General features: G+C 44.4%; 1 protein-coding gene across 1 annotated transcript in view; it reads right to left on the reverse strand.

The window, feature by feature from the left end:
- Mrps27 (mitochondrial ribosomal protein S27) overlaps window positions 1-23,187 on the reverse strand; it is a 71,081-nt gene that overhangs the window by 33,173 nt on the left and 14,721 nt on the right. Inside the window, exon 4 of the mRNA XM_052159845.1 lies at window positions 21,020-21,078. Coding sequence (XP_052015805.1) covers window positions 21,020-21,078 — 59 coding nt within the window. The remainder of the gene's footprint in view (window positions 1-21,019; window positions 21,079-23,187) is intronic.

Here is a 23,187-nt window from a genome sequence, read left to right on the forward strand (position 1 = left end):
ATGGGCCAGACCAGAAGCAGCAGGATGACTCATCAAAGCCAGGAAGTGACACTGGGATCTGACTTCAGTCATTTGCCCAAGTGAGCCTGCGACAAAGGGCCTGCTAGTCTCTCATTTTATTGGAGCCTCTCTGCTGACTGTGATCAGATTTTCAGAATAAGATGAACAGAGCCCACGGCTCTCACAGCCTAGTGCACCTCTTCTTTGATCCTTACCACAGTCTCAACAGAATGAGCCACACACTGCTCTTCGTAAGGCTGGGATTTAAGAAAGTCCCTGGGATGACTTTCTAAATAAAAGGAAAGGGAGAGTAAATAAGGTAAGTGAGGAGCACCTGAAGCCCCGCCCTTAGCCCGGAGCTATTGGCACTCAGGCTGCTGGTAGGGGTGTGGCCACATCCACTCATGCACATGCAAGCAAACATCGCAATTAAAGTTAGCGGGTTATCAGGTTATCTAGTAAGGAGAAAAGACCTCAAACAGGGAGGGCACCTTGATGGAGGCAGGGCTTGGGGATGGAGCACACGATTTCACTCTCTTTCTGTCATATATTAGATACATGCAGGGAATTGTCAAGCACCAATAAATGAGCATGAATAAAGAAATAAAGAATGGCTTTTGATTGTTCTGCAAGGATGCAGAGCAAGAGTTCCTTTTCTTCGGAGGTAATACCAGAACAAGTGCACTGATGCACAGCCATGAGCCACTCAGGTGCCAGAGATGCCAGACACCTTGGCTTTGATGCCGGCACACATTTTGTTTTCAGTGCTGAGACTTAAATCTAGGGCCAGCACAGGGGTCAAGTGCTCTGCCTCAGAGGCATACCTCCACCTTTTAGTATTATTTTACTGTTTTTTAGTGGAATAATCATAACTCTGCATACATCAGCCTTATTACAAATAGATTTGTATCCTTGACAAAATCTTTTCTTTCTTCTCCATTACAGCTTGAGCTCTGTGAAATGAGGTTAAATTATTTGACCTCGAGGAGACTAGGACTCTACAAAAGCCCTGCCTTGTGAGGTCCACCAATGCACAGATTAGTCTCTCTCTACAATACCGGGACCACCCTCAGTCCACAGTGGCACACCTGTCTCTTCGCACTGAGTAGGTGGCCTCTGTGGCCTCTAATTGCCTAACAATAGCTCTGCTACTCCCACAGGGATTCACAGACATAGGTTTTATGGAAATTCTGCTTCAGAACATTTCATATTTCAAGCTGAGGTGGGAATAACGAATTAGCTAAATTTGTACGCCTTTGCTTCCTTGTCCAGGGTGGACTGGCAAGGCAGAAATGAAGAAAACAGTTTTTAAAAATGACTGTCTTGGTTGAGGTGGGATGTTTAAAGGTTTCCTCTCTTCTAAGTCTCAAACTGGAACTCAGTACTTTTTTTTTTCTTCTTTTTTTCCCCTTGTCTATCTGTCTGTCTGTTTGAGATAGGTTTCTCTGTAGCCCTGGCTAATCTGGAACTCAATTTGCAGATCCAGCTGGCCTCAAACTCAGAGATCCAGCTCCCAATGCCTGGTGTAGAATTCAACTCTTAATGCCCCAGTGTTTCAGGGTCACAGGGTCTAACGGGAGGCTCAGGGCAGGAGGGCAGGGCCTCACCAACGAACTAACAGTAACAGCACCGTGAGACAGTGAGGAGTGGCCTTCTGCTCAGGCCCTGCAAGGAGCAAGACTTTTCTGACATAAATCTAATAATTTTATGTAAATGTAATCATTATAGGAAAAAAAGATGTAAAAACTAAGTGGGTTCAAAGCTGCTGTACACTGCTCACTTAACCAGTTATTTAATGATTTATGGGGTTCCTACTTTTTATTATGTAGACAAAACTACTGTTAATTTTCTTGAGTTATGCATCTATTTCTTTATAAGACAAATTCCTTCTAAAAATTACCAATTTAAGTTTTTAGCCAGTGGGTGTATTTGGGGTAGAGGAATATTTACTTCCATGAGAACTGAACTATTAATTGCTAAGTCTTTACCATTATGTTCTTTATTTAAATATTCATGGACAAGGCTGAATCTACTTCATATACTTATTAGCTGCTGGCTTTTCTTTAGAATTGCCTTTTCTCTTCTATTTTCCCTCATTGCAATGTTTATATTCCTATGATCAACAGTTTAGAACTATTTCTTAAGATTATTAATGGAAAACCAATACTATAATTAAGCAGTTTCTCATTTTTTCTTATTATTTGACCTAGCTGTAAGTCATTTTGTTACATTTGAATTTATAATTCCTTTTATTTATTTATTATATGGAAGTACACTGTAGCTGTCTTCAGACACTCCAAGAAGAGGGCGTCAGCTCTCATTACGATGTGTTTGCTGGGATTTGAACTCAGGACCTTCCAAAGAGCAGTCAGTGAGTGCTCTTAACCGCTGAGCCATCTCTGCTGCCCAGAATTTATAATTCCTAAGACAGACCTAGTTCTTAGTAAGGTTATTTTTGACATTCACATTATGTTAAAAAAGACCAAGATTCTAGATTCTAGAAACTGTGTCCTTGCTGCATTTCCACACCCTGGATAATCTCACTGTTACATCTAAGTATTTGGTCCATGTATAACCCATGTGGAGGACCCAAGCCTGCCTTCAGAGTCCCGAACCCACTGTCCACCTCCTGAACCACACTTCCTGCCCTTCAGGCACCGGCCTCCAGGTTCCTTGATGCTTTATTTTTTCCTTCCCATTACAGACACAGAACTTTAGGATTATCACATTTACTTTTTAGCTGCTGTAGGCTGGGTGACAACACAGAACAGGAGAAAAGCTCGTCGCTTGTAACCAGAGCAGAGGCTCCACCCCTGTGATACACCTACCAGACATTTTATTTTATCCATTTTTATTTTTGTGCTAAAAACTGCACTGAATAAAATAAGTACTGTTTGAAAAAGAGAGTAAAAATCATCACATAATAACAAATTTACCAGGTAAAAGCATTTGAACTGAGGGTGAAGCAGTCATCCAGAATGTTCTAAGTAATTAGGTCATCACTCAAATATGCACGAAATGCTGGGCTGTTTCCAGGACAACAAAATGCCAAGTTTCACACTACTTTCTGCTATAATTAACTAAATAATCTACACTTAAGTGGCATCTTGCATATGTTCCTGAGAACCACTTCACTGGTGTGATAATCAGGCTGATCAAAGATGGACCGAAACACTAAAACAAACCTACCACCAAGTGAGTGCTCCAGGAGGTGGCCTGCGTTTGTACGACATTATGGTAAGAACTGTATTTTAAAACATGTTTACTGCATGTATTTATTTATATGCGTGTGCAGCCACGTATGCAGACATACCATAACATGAGGAACCCATGAAGTCAGTTTTCTCCCCCTCTGAACTCAAGTCCTTAGGTTTAGGGCAAGCACTTTTACCCACTGAGCCTGTTGGTTCAAGAACAGGAGTTCCTAAAAACTGAGCTAATGAGCAGTTGAGGGTTGAGAGTCTAGTGTTTGAGTTTCATAAGTGGTGATGTAACGCAAAATACCGTAAGCCATGTCCATACCATGAAGGCAGGCAAGAACTGGGTACCGTCTTCCCTCGTTTCCTTCCTGTCCGGGTCAGCTGCCCACTAACCCACTTCCTGCGACAGCCTGCAGACAAGGAGAGCGAACTGTACTCCAGGCCGCCGCTAGTTCTGGCTGCAGTACTGAGTACTCAGTACTTGTACAGTACAGAGCAGTGCTCTAAGATGGAAGTACAACTGCTGGCCTACTTTCTGTCCTTGAACTCCAGAGGACACTGAGCTACAGGAAGGCTGTGTTTGGATGAACCCTTTCATGCACTAAAGGCAGCCTCCTCTAGAAAGCATCTTCTGACTGTCTCCTATGGCTTCCTGTTACATTTACAAAGTAAATTTTAACAGAGCAGATTACTGGGGCAGGGCGGGGGGGAGGTCGTATTTCTCAGTACTAGGACACAGCATTTAGTAATATGCACAGTACTACCAAAAATTCAAAATGCAGCAGTGACCTAATCACAAGTCTCAAAACATAAAGCCCTCAGAAGAAAAGACAGATTAAGTCTTCTCAGCATGTGGTTTAGCAATAGAGTGTTAGACATGATAATGAAAGAAAAACAGATTAATTAGAATTTACCCAAATTTAAAACTTTTGTATATTAAAAGACATTATAAATGGGGAAAAACCTATACAGTAAATCTTAGTTGATAACATCTGCAAATTTTGTATTTGGTAAGGGTCTAGTATACAGAATATAAAAATAATTTTTATAGATCAACAACGAAAACAAAATATTGATATAAATGACACATGTAATAACAGATAATAATAGAATAGATAAATCCACAGAAACAGAAGGTAGAGTCAAGGCAGCCAAGGGCCAGGGGAGAGGTGGTGAGAAGCACCAGCTTCACATGGTGTCTGCCAAATGGCTGAGACGTGACTAGGATTAGCTGCTTCACGGGCAAAGCAGTGATGAAATGTTTCCTTTGGAGTAATGAAAATATTTTAGGTCCAGGTAGTAATTGCACAAAATTGTGATATACTTCAAAGCGGTGAATTTTCTGTTATGTATATTTCATCAGAATGACAGGCTGAATACCTCCCCTAAAAAGACATATTAATCTCCAGTTCCTAAGAATATGAATTTATTAGGAACTATGGCAATCAAATTAGATGAGCTTACAGAAGTGTGTGTCCTAATTTAATACAACTGGTGTCCTTAAAAGTGAGTCATACACACACACAGGAGAGTGTCGGGTTGTGACAGAGACAGAATGGTGTCTACAACTCACGCAGTGCCAAGGAAGCCAGAAGGAACTGTGGACACAGAGTCCCGCTCCATGACACTCTGAGTTCACACTTTTGGTCCAAACTGTAAGAAAATAAATTTCTTTGGGTTTTGAGCTACACAGTCTGTGGTACTTTGTATTAGCAGCCCTAGGCAATGCACAATGGAAACACAAGACTGGCAGGAGGCTTCACAGAGGCAAGTGTGAGAAGCACATAAAGCTACTAGTCTAAGGAGAGCACAGACACCAAAGTCAGAGCACTTCCCTGAGAAGAACCGGAGACAATTATTCTAACCTGAAGCTTACAGTAACAGCCAGAATTCACAAAAGAAGAGTGGTCAGTTCTAATTCAGCCAGCCAGCCAGCCTGCCAGCCAGCCAGTCACTCACTCACATACTAAGTCAGTCAGTCAGTCAGTCAGTCAGTCAGTCAGTCAGTCAGTCAGTCACTCACATACTAAATCAGTCAATCAGTCAGTCAGTCAGTCAGTCACTCACTCACTCACATACTAAATCAGTCAGTCAGTCAGTCACTCACTCAGTCAGTCACCAAATGCTTATTACTTCCTGCCAGCATTTGAAGATAGAAGACTTGCAAATTCTGAGGTTTAATTCAATGAAGTTTTCTCCAAACAGTACTGTCCTCAAAGCTTGATACTGTCACACAGCCAGGCCCATGTGATCAGTGTACCTGGGAGAAGTGAAAGGGGGCAGCCATGCCCACCAGGAGGTCACTGCTGGCTGGAGTGACGTGGAAAGGCACCACAGCCTGGCGGTCATTTAAGACTTGGCAGACTTTAAAAGGATCAAATCCCGGTTCCCAGAGCACTGCTCGGTTTATAAAGAAAGTATAATACTTGCCGGGTGATAACGGAGGAGCCAGGAGAGAGGATTCCCTACGTGTGGGGATTCTATTACAGAGATACCTGCTGGAAGAGTTGGCTGGGACACCGTTGGGTAGTTTATGCTCTTCCAGAAAGACCAGGCCAGCCTGGGGACCTGAGGACGGGCACTGAGTGGCAGTGGGCCTGCTGATGGCTGATCACAGAGCACAGGAGTCACAAGGGAACGCGTTTGTCACCTCAGTAAGCAAAGTCGGCGTCGACAGATGTCTCAAAGCTGTAAAATAGCTGGGCAGTGATATCCATCTGTCCGTCTACAATTGAGAATTGCAAATCCAGAAAATTATTAGTATTACTTGTAATATCTGTGTCCTAAGTGAGACGGAAGGGTGGTTCTGTTATGAAAATCAAGATTATGACTTGGAACAGATCTCCTTCCTTGTTTAATGAGACACGATCAGGGTCTTCCTCTGCAGCACCGGACAGCAGTGCTCTCTGTGGACCACACTGTCCTTGGATGCCTTCCTCTGTCTTCTGAACACTGGGATTAAAACTGTACATTACTACATCCAGCCCTGAGACGCTGCTTAATGATCTTATTTTTATTATCTTTGAAGGTGCTAAAAATAAAACAAATATAGAGGGTAGAAACAAAATCAGAAAATTGTTTGGAGTTTGGTCTAAGATAATATGTCACCATGGGCAGAGACAACAGACAGGGAAAAGCCAGATGTGCCCATTGCCTCTATGTCCTCCTCCAACGCCCACCCGCTCCATCTGCTCTGCTCTAAGCCCAGGAGGAAGAGGGACCAGCACAGGTGTTTTCTACAGTTCTCAAGATGAGGTGTGCACACGGCTGCACTGCACTAACTGAGAAAAGGGACGTGAGAGGACACTCCCTGAGCTCGTGCTGAGTGGAAAAGCAGATCCCCAATAGTCCTGTGTGTCCCCCGTGCTATGAAGCTACAGCTGCATAAATAACTGTAGGCAGAAATGACAAGGAAAACTGTACTGAGCTGGGGGAGGGAGCGGACGCTCAGGACCAGAAATGTGCTCCCGTTGGGTTCATGAGTCTTCTCTCACCTTAGCAAACATGCTGGCTTCGTGGCTGAGGAGTCTCCATGTCTCCCCAAGTGGAGCTCAGAGCCCTAGAGACAGCCTCACAGAGAGCACAGGTCCTCTGTACCTGCACCAGACTGTCCCCTTCCCGGAGCATTTCCACACGCAGGGGACAGTAGATTCTACAGTCTTCTCTAGTTACTTTAAAGATGAAGAAGCTGAGATCAGCAAAGCTAAAGCACTTGACAAGACTCAGACTGTTTATGCTGGTGGAACCACACAGATCTTTGGGTTCCAGCCCAGTGCCTTCTGCTAACCACACCATCGCCCTAGATTGATATTCTATACTTCACTATGTAATTTATTTGAAAATGTACCCCCAAATTATCCTCATTTGCTCATTAAACGAGTTCAAACGATGTATGAGCAGAGGGAAACATGTACACAATCAGAATTTTAAATATTAATTGGCTTATACATCTCATTTGGTCATTCAGTCAAATAAACATTTACTAAAGATCAGCTATGTTCTGGTGCAGAGATCACAAAGTCACTACGATAGATGAATCATCCTCAACGCAAGAACCATAGCTGGCCGTTCTCCAGAGGTAGAATACATTCTGTCCACGGGGGAAGGTCAGATTGATTGCTGCCAAAGATCTCAAAACAAAAAAACGAAGATATCAAAACAAATAAAAGAGACTCTGTACTATCTTACCATAAGATGATATCAAGATTCTGAGAAGTAAAGTGCTCCAATGTCGCTTTCCAAATAAGTATCTAGGGAACTCAGAACTATCACAAAATACTTGGCTAGAAGGATCTGAGCATGGAGCCCAAATGATTATTATCTACAAAGAAAGGTAATACTAACAAATGAAAGCCAAGAGAAGGGGGGTGGACGGCGAGGTGAAGGACATGGCATTGGAACGTCCTCAGCCACTCCCACCTCAATAAACACGGACATTGAGGCCAGCCCTAAGATGCCAGCCTTGGCTTCAAATCTACAATTGTCCAGAGGTGAAAGCTAACTTTACATTGTAGCAGGGAAAGAGCCCATCTCTGAAGTCTTTCAGTCAACTCCTTCAAATAAAATCTAGGAGTCATAAATACGATAAACTTACAGCACTATTATCAGCATACAATCTTAGCTTGAAAAAAAATCACCCGCTATCAAAACATCTTCTAAAAGTCCAGAGGTTCACAGACCTCTACAGACATGTGAAAACAAACCCAGGCTATTTCTGCCTCTCTTTAAAAAGATACTATTCTCTTTGTACCACGGGAGTTCCCGGATAGGAAGGAGTGTTTTGACACCGCTGCAGAAGGTGACACAAACATGCCAGAAATACCAGAGTGTGCTTCCAGGAGCAGCACACTGCCGAGATGACGGAAAGCTAACCTGATCAGACATTTGTGGAGCTCGCAAGCAATGTTTATGAGAGACTGGGTGATATGGAAACAAATGTTCCTTCAGGCTTAGAGGAAGAACAAAAAAAAAAAAAAAAAAATCAGGGTAAGGTCTTTGGTCAGTCTCTAGCTGTTTGGCCTTGGGAAGGTTTCTTTGTTTAGATCCTTCATCCACAAAAGAGGGGGATATAAGCTGCCTCCCCTTGGAATCTGCAGGCTCTTCTGTGAGAGGATGGAAATGAGGATACAGACATTTGCTTATGATTATCACCAGCACAAAGCCCTACAGGCCACATCTCTCAGGAGCTCAGCTACCATCTAAGTGTCTCCACTGGGAGAAGGATGCAGGGACTACACAGTCAAATGCAGCATTTGGAAAATACATGTGAGAATTAATGAGGCTGGTAAATGTGCTTCATAATACAAGTTGAACAGTGATACAGGTAGAATGTAGAATGTTGTACTGGCTGGTTTTGTGTGTCAACTTGACACAGGCTGGAGTTATCACAGAGAAAGGAGCTTCAGTTGGGGAAGTGTCCCCATGAGATCCAGCTGTGGGGCATTTTCTCAATTAGTGATCAAGTGGGGAGGGCCCCTTGTGGGTGGTAGCACCTTTGGGCTGGTGCTCTTGGGTTCTATAAGAGAGCAGGCTGAGCAAGCCAGGGGAAGCAAGCCAGTAAGAAACATCCCTCCATGGCCTCTGCATCAGCTCCTGTTTCCTGACCTGCTTGAGTTCCAGTCCTGACTTCCTTTACTGATGAACTGCAACGTGGAAGTGTAAGCTCAATAAACCCTTTCCTCCCCAACTTGTTTCTTGGTCATGATGTTTGTGTAGGAATAGAAACCCTGACTAAGACAAATGTTTTCTATGTCAAAGCACAGCATAGATCAAATTATTCAGTAAATAGATTAAGAATGACTGGGAGCACACGCTTTATGTATGTAAGATTATGTGTAAGTATAAATCTATATCTTGTAATTAATGTAATTCCACATGAATCACATATACATCTTAAAAAATCACACATATATGTTAAAAGCAAAAGCATACATTAATTGGGGGTTAGTTTACTGGGTTGAAAAATATCAGTCTTGTATAAAAACAAAAAGAAATGAGAAAATGTCACTTAATTCAAAGCTATTCCATAATCATTAAAAGGGGCCCAATAAGCTAGAAAACTAACAATAACCCCCCCTCAATAACCCAGCAAAATTCTGAAAAGGTAAAAGAAAGTTCATAGGAATACTAATGGAATATTAAGGAAAATTGATTACTAAATATAAGCCAATCTCACTAACACTGAGCAAGACAAAATAAGATATTGATAAGCCATGGACCTATTAAAAATACTAAATTGTAATTTAAAATAAAAATCCAAGTCCAGATGACTTCACTGGTGAATGCTACCAAATACTGAATGAATGATACGTTTTATATAAACTTCGAGAAAACAAAGAAGGGAATATCTCTGATATATTTTGTAATATTATATACCCTTGACTGTCAAAACCAACAGATATGAGCAAAATAAACAAATATAATCACAGATACGATTATTAAATAGATACAACTTTACCTTCCCAAAGCACAAGCCTAACTTTGACAACACACAGAATAATAAACCCTGTGCAAGTGCATCACTGCGGACTCTTGTATTTGGTTGTTGTATCTCTGCATTGTCCAAGTTCAGTGTATGTGCTGCCCACGCAAGCATGGCCATCTCACGTCAGCAACATAGGGTGCACTGCAGATCTGGCTTCTCTTTCAGGTGTTACTATTCTCTTTTGTAGAGTGTTTAAGATGTCACACATTGACGTTACCAACCTTCAATCAGTTACATTTTTCTTTTCTTGCATCATGTTCGAAACACATGGTCATATCTCCAGTACTTTCCTGTATTTCCAGATAAAAGTATAGTGTGCTTTTCTCGTTTAAACTACTGCTCTACCTTAAAAAGAAAACCGTTCCTCTGTGGACATTTCTTCATATAACCCACCATCCAAGCAGCACTCATGACCTCACCTGGTCCCTCCCCTGGACATATAAAGCACATGTTGCTATGTGTAGATGCACATCTGGTTCCCCTCCGCTCTGTCCGTGCCTTCATCAGACTGTGTGCCAGGACCTCGTGTTTCATCCAGCACAGCATCCTAACCTCCTAACAAGCCCTGTCGCCCATCTGGCAGGTCATTCCACCAGTTTTCTAAGTTGTAGTCATTCTTGGCCATTTATTCTTTCACTTGACTTTAGGATTATCTTCTTAGGTTCTCAAATAATTCTGCAAAAATTACTTTAACTTTATAGGTGAAATCTGAATTAACTTAAATAAATTCACTTAAAACAGACAAATGGAAATATAATAAAAAGATTGCCAGGAAACGTAAAATACAGATTTTTTTTCCTTTATAAAGTTAAAAGCATTAATCATCTTTTTCCATTTTTGAAATATGGAAAATGTCTACTCTTGAAGGCCACCGCAGATCAACCAACCTCCCATGTAACAATGGGCTACACAAGCAGGTTACTCAACTTCTCCCTTAGGGAAGGGGAGTGCTGGGAAGAGCTGACAGCTTCAGCCACCCAGCTGATGCTTGCTCTGTCATCAGACGACACACACAGGTCCTCTCAGCTGTGTGCGTGGATGTCTGCAGCCAGAGCCCCTAGTCGATCTCTGCTGTGCTTTGATAACCCACTCAGCACCACAGGGCTAAGGCTGGGTTTGGGGCAGGCTTTTTTTTAACTTGGGAATCACTTCACACACCCCTTCCCTGCAGACAGAATGCAGATGACTCTCTGCTGCCCCCTTTTGTCCTGATATGGCTGCCATAAAGCTTTGCAACTGGTAGCTATTTATGGGGCAACTTGATGTTTTTTAGGATCAGGATGCTTCCCCCCAAATCTGACATCCTTTTCCTCTGGGTACTGGGCTAGCACTCTTCATAAGCACCTACCTACCTGCCTCTCCCCATTTCTAAATCCTGATGAGGCCTGAACTGTTGATACCCCTTAGTGAAATCTGGCAAAGATGACTGGGAAATAATGGGTTTAAAAACCCAAATCTGAATTTAAAACACAATTTCCCCTAAAGAAAAGTGAAGAAAAAAATAGTTCTTGATCTTTCAGGGACAAAGCCTGGCTAATATTTAAGCTAAATCTGAGTAACTATTCATCGTCTCTGCTCGAAGACCCCTGCAGCAGCTTTTAAACAATTCCTCCAAGCCTCCTACCTACTGAGACAGGAGTACTATTTTAATACCAATTTTATTAGTGAAGAAGGAGGGGTGGAGGGTGCAACAGTGTTACATATGTTATTTATATGTTAACCATGTTAGCATATGCCACACCCAACTCTCAAGGTCTGGCATACTGACCTCAGAGACCACGATTGAACCTACCTTTAAAACTGCTTCTCAAGTAAAGGAAAATCAATTTCTGACAAGTCAATAAGTAGCTGAAATATAATTTTAAGGAAGGGTCAGAAATTACATTAAAAGTCAGGGCAAGTATGGATGAGGCAAAACACAGGACAGGAAACAGGCAGAGACAGAAAGCACAGGGCGCTCTGGGGACGGGAGGCCACTGTGGCTGCGCTCTGAGAACACTGTATACATATGACAGATATGATATCATTAACTCAGCAAGTTGAGACCTGGGGTGATCTGTACCTATGAGCCCCCAGAGCCTCATTGTAACAAGCTTCCCAAGCCTGTCCTATCAACCAGCCAAGGCTTTAGCAATGAAGAGGAGTATCACCTCTGGGCGGCACCCTGCCCCCTTTCTCCTGCCCCCAAGCATGGACCATGAAGTGGTGAATATTTCTCTCACAGGCTGCTTAGTTCAGCATTGAAAAATGAAGTTTTAAGTTCTGAGCTCACCTAGGAAATGGGGATGCTGTCTTAAAACCAAGTGTTGATATTTAAAGGAACAGAACAGGCCTCAAAAAACCCTGCCTAGTTAAAACAAACATAAAGGGAACTCTGTCATGAAAATCACAGCAGTCATGATCAATGAAGAGGATTCACAAAGGTCCTAAGTGTCCACTTCCCTAGACACAGAACATCTGGAAATACTTAACAATTTATTTGCTCTTGGCCTCAAAACTCATGATGCAACCAACGGCAACTCCTGCTCCCTCCCACAAACTCCCCCAAGCCTCTGCTCATCGGCTCCTAGGAGCAAAGGCCCACAGGCAGAAGGCTTGTTTCAGGGATCCTGACTGTGTTACAGTCATGAAAACAGCCATCAGACAGAGCTGCCGACAAAGGACTGTACTGCAGGAAACAACTCAGAGAATATATGCTTCGTGAGCCTTTCAGAGATAGGAGATGTAAAGATAGTACACCAAAATTATCTAGAAAGTACGCAGGGATCACCACGGCTATTGATGACCAAAACCCACGGCAGATCAGAAGCCCCATTCTGTGATCTAGTCTCACAGCTACTGCTTTGTTAATCCTTACAGAACTAACTGAAAAGTTGATGGCACCATTAAAGTGAGCAGTGTTTCTGAGGTTGAACAGACCAGACCCTCAGACTCACAAGGTCTGAGGCTTTGAGCTTAATGGGAAGGCCAGGTGTCCCTCCGGGTAGCTGGAATCTACAGTCAGCTTAACAGGCTCCAAGTCACACATCAACCCCGAGCTTAAACTGGCTCTACCATTCTGGTATCAAGGCTTGTAAGCCCTTACCCTCTGCAATAAACACGCTACTGTCGCTGTTGATCTTTATACCTTTATGTTAGGGTTAGGGTCAGGGTTAGGGTTAGGGTTGGACTTCTCTAGGTCTGACTGTCTCTCTGTCATAATTTAAGGACTCATTCTGTCTCTGTCCCAGTTACCACTGAGACTGTCTGAAGAGACGAGGCACAGGCAGATACGCTGACCTGCTTCCTAGATCCCAGGTTTGAGTCAGGTCTCCATCGATGGCTTCTAGAACCTGACTCGCTCACAACAGACTTTATAGATGTCATTTCAGTTTCAACTCAGATGCTAAAGTTGACAAGCCAGAGGCCACCTGGACCCCAGGCTCCCAGCGGCTCCACAGTGCCAGGAAGACCTAATGGCATGCTTTGGCAATTGTGCTTCCTCCAAAGCTCTGCGGCCAGCGCTCCTCTAACGGACGACGTATGATCAGTAGGCAGAGAGCAGCAGCTTGGAAGCACGGATGTGTCCACAGAAAGGTGAAATGCCCAGCCTCTCCCTGCCTCTTCACTGACTTCTGAGGCAGCACTTGAGCGATGTTCCAGTCCTTTCCCCATTCGCCAGGGCTTCCTTCCCAACCCTCTTTGCTTTCAACTTCTCATTAACTCTGTTGATTTATCTTCCCCTCCCGTGTTAGTCCATTTCTCTCTCCATTTCCACTCCTGATTACCACACACCAGATCTTTATCACTGCAAGCAGGGAAAATTAATTTCCCTCTTATCTTTAACCATTTAAATAATGTTACCAATCTTCATGGAATACCTTTGTTATAGTACATTTCTCAAGAGTCTACTGATGATAATTACCTTGTGGGTCATTAAAAAAGTTGTTCTTGACGAAGAAATACACACTTGTAACATAAAATTCAAAAGGTCCAAGGCAGAGTTCAATGAAAAATTACTCAGGAGTATTTTCTGAAAGAAAGCACTGTTGCCAGCTTCCACTGTTGCCAGTGCTTAGCACTCGAAGACATCCTATGTACTCAGAGTACATATACACACGTGTCACAGAACATGCACACGTGCCACACAAACCATGACCTTTACCTAATGATTCTGTCACTTACCACACAGGATATAAATACACACTAAGCCGTCATTCCTCATCCCATTTCTGCAATCCCTCCTCTCTCTCTCTCTAACAGCCCTACCTCTCAGTGGTCCCCACAGGCTCCCCCCCCCCTGATAGCAGGCTCCGCAAAGCCAGTTCTAACCTCAGCCTTACTACTCAGGCTCTACCTTTTTAGTGCATCTTTGTAGATGACAGCATTAGTCCCTCTTTCCTTTTACCGCAAACATATTTTAAAATATAAACCTTGTTATATAAGGTCAGCGAACTTACTTATTATATGTGGGACTTGCCTGGACTCTGAACAGCTCCACATACAAACTCATCCTTAAGAACTACAATCTTTGCCGGGCGGTGGTGGCGCACACCTGTAATCCCAGCACTCTGGGAGGCAGAGGCAGGTGGATTTCTGAGTTCAAGGCCAGCCTGGTCTACAGAGTGAGTTCCAGGACAGCCAGGGCTATACAGAGAAACCTTGTCTCGAAAAAACCACTACCACCACCACCACCACCACCACAACCACCAAAAAAAAAAAAAAAAAAAAAAAAAGAAGAAGAAGAAGAAGAAAGAAAAGAAAAAAGAGAACTACAATCTTTGATTTGTAGTGATTATACCATATCCTTCCTTTGAATACACCACAACTTTAGTGAATTAAAAAACTGATCTTCTATCTCCTATTGGCTTTAGAATTTCCCTTATAAAGAACACATTCGTCTTATGGAAACAGTAGTTGGTATTTGTCCTCACATATTCTCATTTTAAACCTTGTCAGAGCAGTTGTTTCAACAGAACAAGAACAGCTAAATTAATCTTTCTCTCCATGTCCCCTATACTCACCCCTTGCCTTTATCTAAATATACACTAGACATTCAGTACACATTGTTGATGTCTTGCTCCTAGCTCCTCCACAGTAAGAAGGCATACCAGACCCACTGGCACACCCTTTTAATTACACACTAGGGAGGCACAGGAGGGTGGATCTCTGATGCCAGCTTGGACTACACAGCACTTCAGGCCAGCCAAGGCCCTCTCAACAAACAAAGCAACCAAACAAAACGGAAGAATGCATGTGTGAGCTGGAGGGATGCTCAGCAGTTAGAGCGTGGGCCACTCCTGCAGAAGATGAAGGTTTGGATCCCAGTGCCCAGCGCGGCAGCTCGTAACCATCAGTAACTCCAGACTGTGTAGGGACCGTTCCCTCTAACACTAACAAAGGGGATCTGATGCCCTGCTGTGGCCTCTGTGGGCACCAGGCACACATGTGGCGCACATACATACATGCAGGCAAAGCCCTCGTACACAAAGCACATCTTAAACCACATGGAGATATAAATGTGTGCATGCATGTAGCTAAATATAGAATGAAAAGGACCTAATTAGACAAAAGAACTTAGATAAAGCAGAGCCAGGTAAGAATATCCATATTATCTAATTAAAAGACATTAAAAACTATAGCCACCAAAGCAATATATTTGCATACCAAATAAAGCAAAATGGAGATCAAGAGAACAAAAAGTCACGTGAAAATTATTACTAAGAGGTTCAGGGCAATGTGAAAAGGCTGTTATGCTTACAATAAATGGCTTGGATAAAATTAGGTGTTTTAATGAAAAAAAAAACAAAACAAAACAAAAAAAAACCCAAAAATTAAAAAAACCTAAGCCTTTGAGCCTTATCTTTCCATCCTGGGCAAAAACAACAAAACCTTAAAAAATAAAGCAAGCAAGCAAACAAACAAAAACCCTCAATTACTTATAGATATAATTATAGAACCTAAAATTACAAAATTCTCAAGTAAAATATTAGGGAAAATTATCTATGGTATTTAGTTGGCAGAGATGTCTTAGAAGACACCAAAAACAACAAATCTAAGAAGAACTGGATTTCCATCAAGGGTAAAGCCTTACTTTGAAAAATACAGTGAATTAATGAAAACACAAGACTCAGAAAAAGAGTTTTCAAATTTAGTAAAAAGAAAACAACCACCAAGACAGGGCAGAAAATTCAAACGTTTTTGTCAAAGGAGGAATCATCAGGCAATTGCAAATCAATATGCATCAGTTCAACTTAATCTGTCAGCTGAAGTGCAGAGGAATGAGATTCCACTACGATTATAAAATGGGCTGAGTACTTTGTAAAACAACTATCAAGTTCTTTAAAAGTTAAACATGTATCAGGGCTGGAGAGGTGACTCAGTGGGTAAGAGCACTGACTGCTCTCCCAGAGGTCCTGAGTTCAATTCCCAGCAACCACATGGTGGCTCACAACCATCTGTAACAGGATCCGATGCCTTCTTCTGCTGTGTCTGAAGACAGCGACTGTGTACTCATATACCTAAAATAAGTCTTTTGAAAAAAAGTTAAACATGTATCTACTATATGCTCCAGCCACTCTACAACAAATTTACCCCAGAGAAACAAAGGACACTATACCAAGATGGACACACAGCTATTCTTAGCTGGACTGCTGCGGCTGCTAGAACAGCAGCCCCTACGTGTGCTGAGTCATCTTCCCAGTGTAATAAAAATGGCCACCACCTCAGACCACTCTGGGAATGGTAAGGCATAGCTAGGAAAGTGTATGAGCTTCATTCTTATTACTAGCTCCAGGCTAAGAGGTCAGCGGGAAGAAGGGCAGACTCCAGAGCAGGAGAGGCCAATGCTCTCGTTCTCATGGCTGAGCCCTTGTGGGTCTCTGGGGAGGAGGCACGGACCAAGTGGCCCATTGGCTCTTGTCTAGCACAGAGCACTGATGACAGTCCGTGTCCTCCCAGCTTGCGGGGAAGATTAGCAAATCATGACACGCACAGCAGCCGTGTGCAGCTGCTGCTGATCCTGAGAGCGGTGAGGACCCAACTGTCCCTAAAAACACTCTAGGAACTGTTGGCTGCCCCTTGACCTATAGACTTAAACAAAAAAGTTGGAGTTTCCTAGAGTCCAAGCGATATGTTATCAGAACAATTTAAGATAGCTGTAGAACTCAACCTCTAAGACCTCAAAGGCTCTTCCTGCGCAAACTGACTTAGTCCTCCCCTCTCCCTCCCCCCTCCCCGCAGCACAAACACCCCACCACACCACCTTCCAAGGGGCCTTCACAGTGCTTACGCTCACTGAAAAATGAAGCTATTTTGGTTCTTCGGCGGGCTGCCAACCTGGGACCTGGAGACATGCAGGCTGCCATCTGTCCCTTCCCAGCTGCTCCTGACCTGTCATCCGTCTCCACCAGGGGACTCCTGTTATCTGCCAGGTCAGCCAAGCAACTGCTGAAGGACGCTTGAGGCCCCGATACAGCAGCCTTCTTCTCATTACTGAGTGGCACACTGCTCTCCGTGACAACACGGGGGTCCGAGGCTGAGCAAAAGATCCTTTCCTGGAGCTCTGCAGCCTTTCCACAGGGTGACAACATAGTCAACATTCGACATGCTGGTTTTCTAGAAACCACAGGCCACTTTAGAACTGTACATTCTCAGTAGGGAATATGTTGTATAACTGGAGATTGCTGTCACCCTTTGGGAATGCCGGCCATGGGGCAGATTAATAACCCCTTCTGACTACTAATGCTCCGAGAGTAATGGGAACAAGATGAATTTCACCACCACAGTCTCCCAGATGATGCAGAAGCCTAAGTAAGCTTTTAAAACTGTAGTTGGCAGATATCCTGATGAAAGAGGTCACCTAAAGGGAGGGCAGAGCTGCGTGCCGTCAGCGTAGCCATCAACCGCTAGCAGAGGCGTCGTTAAAGCTCACTATCATCACTGAGATGGCGGCTTCTACTGACGGCGCCCTTTCCTACGGCACGTAGTTCTGTCTCCTAGAAATGGAGACAGACTGGGCCTCCATGGTCACTTGTCTAAGTGTGAACGGTAAGCATGGGGGCGGGGGCGTCCAGCTCGGAACCTGACTAGCAGGCCCAGGAAAGGTGGTCTCCAAAATGGAGAAGGCAGGTTCACTGTATGAAACTTTACGGACAGTCATCATACGGAATGCTGACCCCAGCAGGCAGTGCTCCAAAGGAGACAAAGAACAGGACAGTAAACAGTAGGGTAGTCCACAGCCTCCCACTCAGGCACTTCCTCTGATCTGTAATCCCAATCTCCCCATCACTCTGGTCCCCTTATCACACCCTCTCTTGAATCCCTCTCCCACAGCTGCCTTAGAAGCCACACCCAGCCCAAGCCTTCACAACAGTCCCCAGCGACCCCTGGGCCAGCTTCCGCTTCCGCCTGAGCTTGAGGCTCACTCAGGACAGGCGCACCCTGCCCACACACACCTTGCTCATTGGTGGCTTAGGCAATCTCTGTCTTCCACTCTGTGTCAGTCAAACAGAGCTGCAAAGCTAATCCTTATTTATGAACCCTCTAGGTGACAGTAAAGCAGGAAGCCTCTTCCCTCTCAAAAGGTAGCAAAACAGTACGTCGGCAGCAAAAACCCTCTGCCCAGAAATAAAAGAAAATGTTTGTAGCTTAGTTATTTTAAAAACTAGCAGAGGGTATAAAAGTTCTTATAAACAATAAACAAACGTCCTCCCTCTACACTGACAGCTGGCCGGCTTTTGTGTCAGCTGCTGTTGGCTGACTGTCCCCACGTCACAGTCTTCACCTGCAGCTGCCTTGCCTCACCTCACCACACACCGGGTGCTGATGATGCCAAAATACAGCAGAAATGTCCCCAGCTACCTCCCCAGCCCTATTCTCCAGACAGTGGCTTGGGGCCTGAAGAAATCTTCAGTCACCTCAGCTCCAGGAGACTCACTGTACCTAGCCTTTCATTCAGAAGGCAGAATATCTATACTCATCCTCCTTCATAGGGCAAGCTAGAATAAGGAAACAAAGTGTTTGCATTAAAGAAATCAAAGACAGAATGTTTGGGGGGAAGGGCCATGGAAGGAAAGCAGGAAGCCCAGGCAAAGAGCCTACTGCTCACAGGCTCATGGGAGGCCCTGGAGCTCTGCCTTCTACACCCTAAGCTCCCTGGAGGTGGGCCTGTGGACCCACCCCGTCTCCAAACTGGTTTTTCACAACTGAAACCAGTCACACCGAAAGACAAGGATGAGACCCTGGATGAGGCCGCATGGACTGAGTCCTCAGTGCAGCAGACCAGAGCAGAAGCACTCTAACCACTGAGTGCAGCTGTAAGGGGGCTGCTGTGAACAAAAAGAATCAATGATTTTAATTGGTGTAAACTACAAATGCTGCAGATAGTGCAGGCATCTATCATCTATAGTTATAACAGGAGAAAATGCTAAGCATTGCTGAGATGCTAAAATGTGACTTTTAGGCTTTCCTGACTTGCATCTCTAGAAAATATTCTCTGCAGACTCCAACACAGAAAGCAGATGGGTGCATGGCTTCTGTGGCAGAAGCCAAGGGCCTGTGGCAGCACAGTTGGACCTCTTCCTCTCAGGTCTACCTTTCCCTCCAGCCTTGCCCCAGGCTTCTCAGGGCCTGAACACCACTCCCAGAGAGAGCAGTATCCTACCCTTGAAGACCAAGCCAAGCCACGCCCACCGCATAAGGCCGGTCTCGGTCCCTCCCACTGGGTCAGCTTTTCCGGTAAAAGCCTTACTTCAGCAGAGGCTTCGGTTACAAGAACCACAGCCAGTGCTCTGAGCAAGTCCTGTTTTCCAAGTGCTTGCTGACTGACTCCCAGTCTGTTTTAACTTTCCCACTGACTGAGTCACCTTTATCCTTACTTTTTGAGTTTTCCCTTCAGATGCAGAGAATCACAGTTTTCAGATTTTTGTCCACGGACTGAGTGCCTTAAACAGCTGCAGTTTACTGTGGTAACTAGACCTTTTCTTTTCCTTCATGTTTCCTTTTCTATCACAAAGAGTGGACCCCAGTGTGGCCAGCTTGCAGAGAGCAGTGCATAGCCCCTCGCCCCCTTCCGTTCATGTCCGTCATATCTGTCCCTTCAGCTGCCTTAACAGCAGCCTTCCTATAAGGATCCCTGAGATACTGGCGTGCCCATGCATCCCGGTCTGTGATGTCTAGAGACTTCACATGCACTCCTGGGAGGAGATGAGAGGGTGCTATGTGGCACAAGTCCTAGGAGCTGCTGGAGCTTGGCATTGCTACCCATGCCACATCCACAGCACAGAGTCCATCAGCTTTCTCCTGGCCAGTTAAAATACGGGGGCAGCTACAGGCTGTGACAGGGAAGGAGGGACGCCTAGACCACAGAAGCAATCAGTGTTACCTGAGTCACTGGTCACCTTCCGAATACAGTTCCTCATGTTGTGGTTACTCCCAACTATAAAATTCTTTTCATTGTTATGTCATAACTTTAATTCTGCTGTTATGAATCGTAATATAAATATCTGTGTTTAAAAATAGACTTAGGCGACCCCCGTGAAAGGGTCGTATGACCCCCAAAAGGTTGAAGATGGAATTGCTCAGGGAGTACCAGGCAGGACAGCCAGAAGCTGTCGGCTCCCTAAGATGAAGAAGTTACTTGATATTCCTTGATGGTAGGCCTGTGTTTCTAAGGTCACTCTGAGGTCAAAAGTCACTCTGTAAGGATGTCAGCCACAATAACCACAGAAGGCCTAACTAGCAGAAGTTTCCCAGAGGATCAGGTCTCTGGTGTCCCAGCTGAACCCTCATTTCAGTCACTCAAAAGAAACTCCAAGAGTAAAGCTTGAAGCTTTTCATTTTCACAGACCTTTGCTGAGGTAGTAGTATGTTTTGTGTCTCCTCTCAGGCTGGGAGGCGGGAGTCATTTAGACAATGAGAGAACATCATTATCACTATCCTTGCATGGCTTACCCAGACTCTAAAACACAAGGGTACCCACAATGTCATAAAAATGGTTCAAAAAAGCTAATTCTGATAGTGAAAAAGAGAATTTTTAAAAAGCTCTCTTAAGAGCATTTGTTCTAACTACAGCTAATCACAGTGGCTTGGATTTAGAGTCTTATCCATGGTCTACATGGAAACAGAAGACAGCAAAGACATGAGTCTTTTGTTTATGTTCTGGATTGCATGCAACTGGGTTCCCCCTCCCCCTTCTCCACACACACACACACACATACACACACACACACACACACACACACACATTTGTATGTGTGCATATACACAAACGTCTCAGTACCACAAAAGAAGAAGAGAAAACAACCCCCCAAGTGTTGAAGGTGAGTGTGGAACCGGAAGTGAGTGAAGAGCTTACTTGTAAAGATAGTACTCTGCAGAGTCGATATCTTCTCGAGATGAAATGTTGTCCACAAACTAAAGAAGAAAAAAATTCTTGGTTGAATACAAATTAAGCTCCATGTTTGGTCTAGACCACACCCTGATCTTTAAAAGGCACGCGCTCTCTTTATTGGAATGAGGCTTCTGTGCCAGGGCTCCATCTGAAAACCCTTCACACTGGGAAAAACAAAAGATACACCCTGGCTTCTCTTCTACGCATTTCTACATTTGCTCCAAAACAAAATGAACAGCACCAAAGCACCACTAAAAGCCACACCCAAACCTCGCTCATACAGACAGAGCTTCTCACGGACCTGTTTACAGACATTGTCACCTTTATCTTTGTCTTTCTCTCCATCCTATGCTCCAAATACATGAAACACAGGATGGAAATGGCGGAGATTCATTTTTAAAATAAATAGAATTCATTTTATTTTCTGTTCATTAATGTTTTGACTGCATGTGTAACGGTGTCAGAAGCCCTGGAACTGGAGTCGCGGATAGGTGTGAGCCACCATGTAGATACTGGGAATTGAACTCAGGCCCCCTGCAAGGGCAGCCAGTGATCTTCACCACCGAGCCACCTCTTCAGTCCCCAAATGGTGGAGGTTCTTTAACTCTGGAACAACAGTGTTCAGAACATTAAAATCTAAGTGTAGGGATTCTGTTTGTAGCTGTTTTCACTATGATTTTAGTGTTGATAAGAAGCAACTGTTTTAGGACTGAGGCTCCTTCAAGCTATAAAATCTCCGGAGCACTGGAGCTGGGGACGCAGCTTTTTGGTAGAGAGTGCTCGACCAACACACAGGAGGCTCCAGGTGCACACCTGAAAAACAACCTGTGGAAGGAAACCCTCTGAGTCTGTTCCTTAACTACGACCTAAATGAGCAGGAAACGCTCCCCAAGGGGTGGATTCTGCTCGCAGGGAGGAGAACTCAAGAAGGAAGACAGAGTAAGAGACTAGGTGTGCTGGGAGTGTACCTAAAGCCTCCTGAAGAGAGAGAAGGGAAAGAAATGGGAGACTTTCTAAAAATAACCAGGCCCTTTGGGTTTGATTTAGAAATCCATTAAAGGGCAGATAACATGAGGTGCAAACACCAGCCCGAGCCTGGAAGCAGCTCTCCTGAGGACACGCCCTGGCTCAAACAGATGGCGCGGGCCCTCTGGGACTGCGCTGCTCCGTCTGCATCAACTGCTACGGGCTTCCGTCCTGAGGAGCATGAGGTGCAGGTTGGAACACGCACACAAAAGCTCTTTAAAGTTCCAAGTGTGGTCTAAATGAAAATCAGCCCACAGAGGCGTGGTCACCCTGAAAACAATGGCCTCCCAATGTTCTCCACTGTTGGATATGAGTCCCCAAGTCTAAGGAGTGACAGTTGAACTGCTTCTCTACTAAGAGGAAAAAGGGCACAGAGAAAGGGTCAGGGAGGGAAGGAGAGAGTCTTTCTTTCCCCTCATCTAGATTTAGCAGCTCCTGACTGAAGGATCCTGCTCACTTCTACAAAAGGAGTTTCCAATATCTCATCACCTCTGAGGGAGATATAACCACCCTCAAACCAGGAATGGGGAAACTGGAGACCACCGCTGCCCAGTATCTGAACCTGGTCTTGTCTTGATGGTGATTTCAGGTGGCCTTTGCTGTTGCAGCCTGTACTGGCTGGTTTGGTGTGTCAACTTGACACAGGCTGGAGTTATCACAGAGAAAGGAGCTTTAGTTGGGGAAATGCCTCCATGAGATCCAGTTGTGGGGCATTTTCTCAATTAGTGATCAAGTGGGGAGGGCCCCTTGTGGGTGGCACTACCTTTGGGCTGGTGTTCTTGGGTTCTATAAGAGAGCAGGCCAAGCAAGCCAGGGGAAGCAAGCCAGTAAGGAACATCTCTCCATGGCCTCTGCATCAGCTCCTGCTTCCTAACCTGCTTGAGTTCCAGTCCTGATTTCCTTTAGTGATGAACAGCAATACAGAAGTGTAAGCTGAATAAACCCTTTCCTCCCCAACTTGCTTCTTGGTCATGATGTTGTGCAGGAATAGAAACCCTGACTAAGACACAGCTTTTCTGCCTACAAGCTGTGTGCATCTGCAAAGCTACCTCATCGTTTGTGCCTTAGAAATACCACACACATCTCACGGCTCCCGTGGAAATGAG

This window comes from Apodemus sylvaticus, chromosome 16 (genome assembly GCF_947179515.1).
Source record: "Apodemus sylvaticus chromosome 16, mApoSyl1.1, whole genome shotgun sequence".
NCBI classification, from domain to species: domain Eukaryota; kingdom Metazoa; phylum Chordata; class Mammalia; order Rodentia; family Muridae; genus Apodemus; species Apodemus sylvaticus.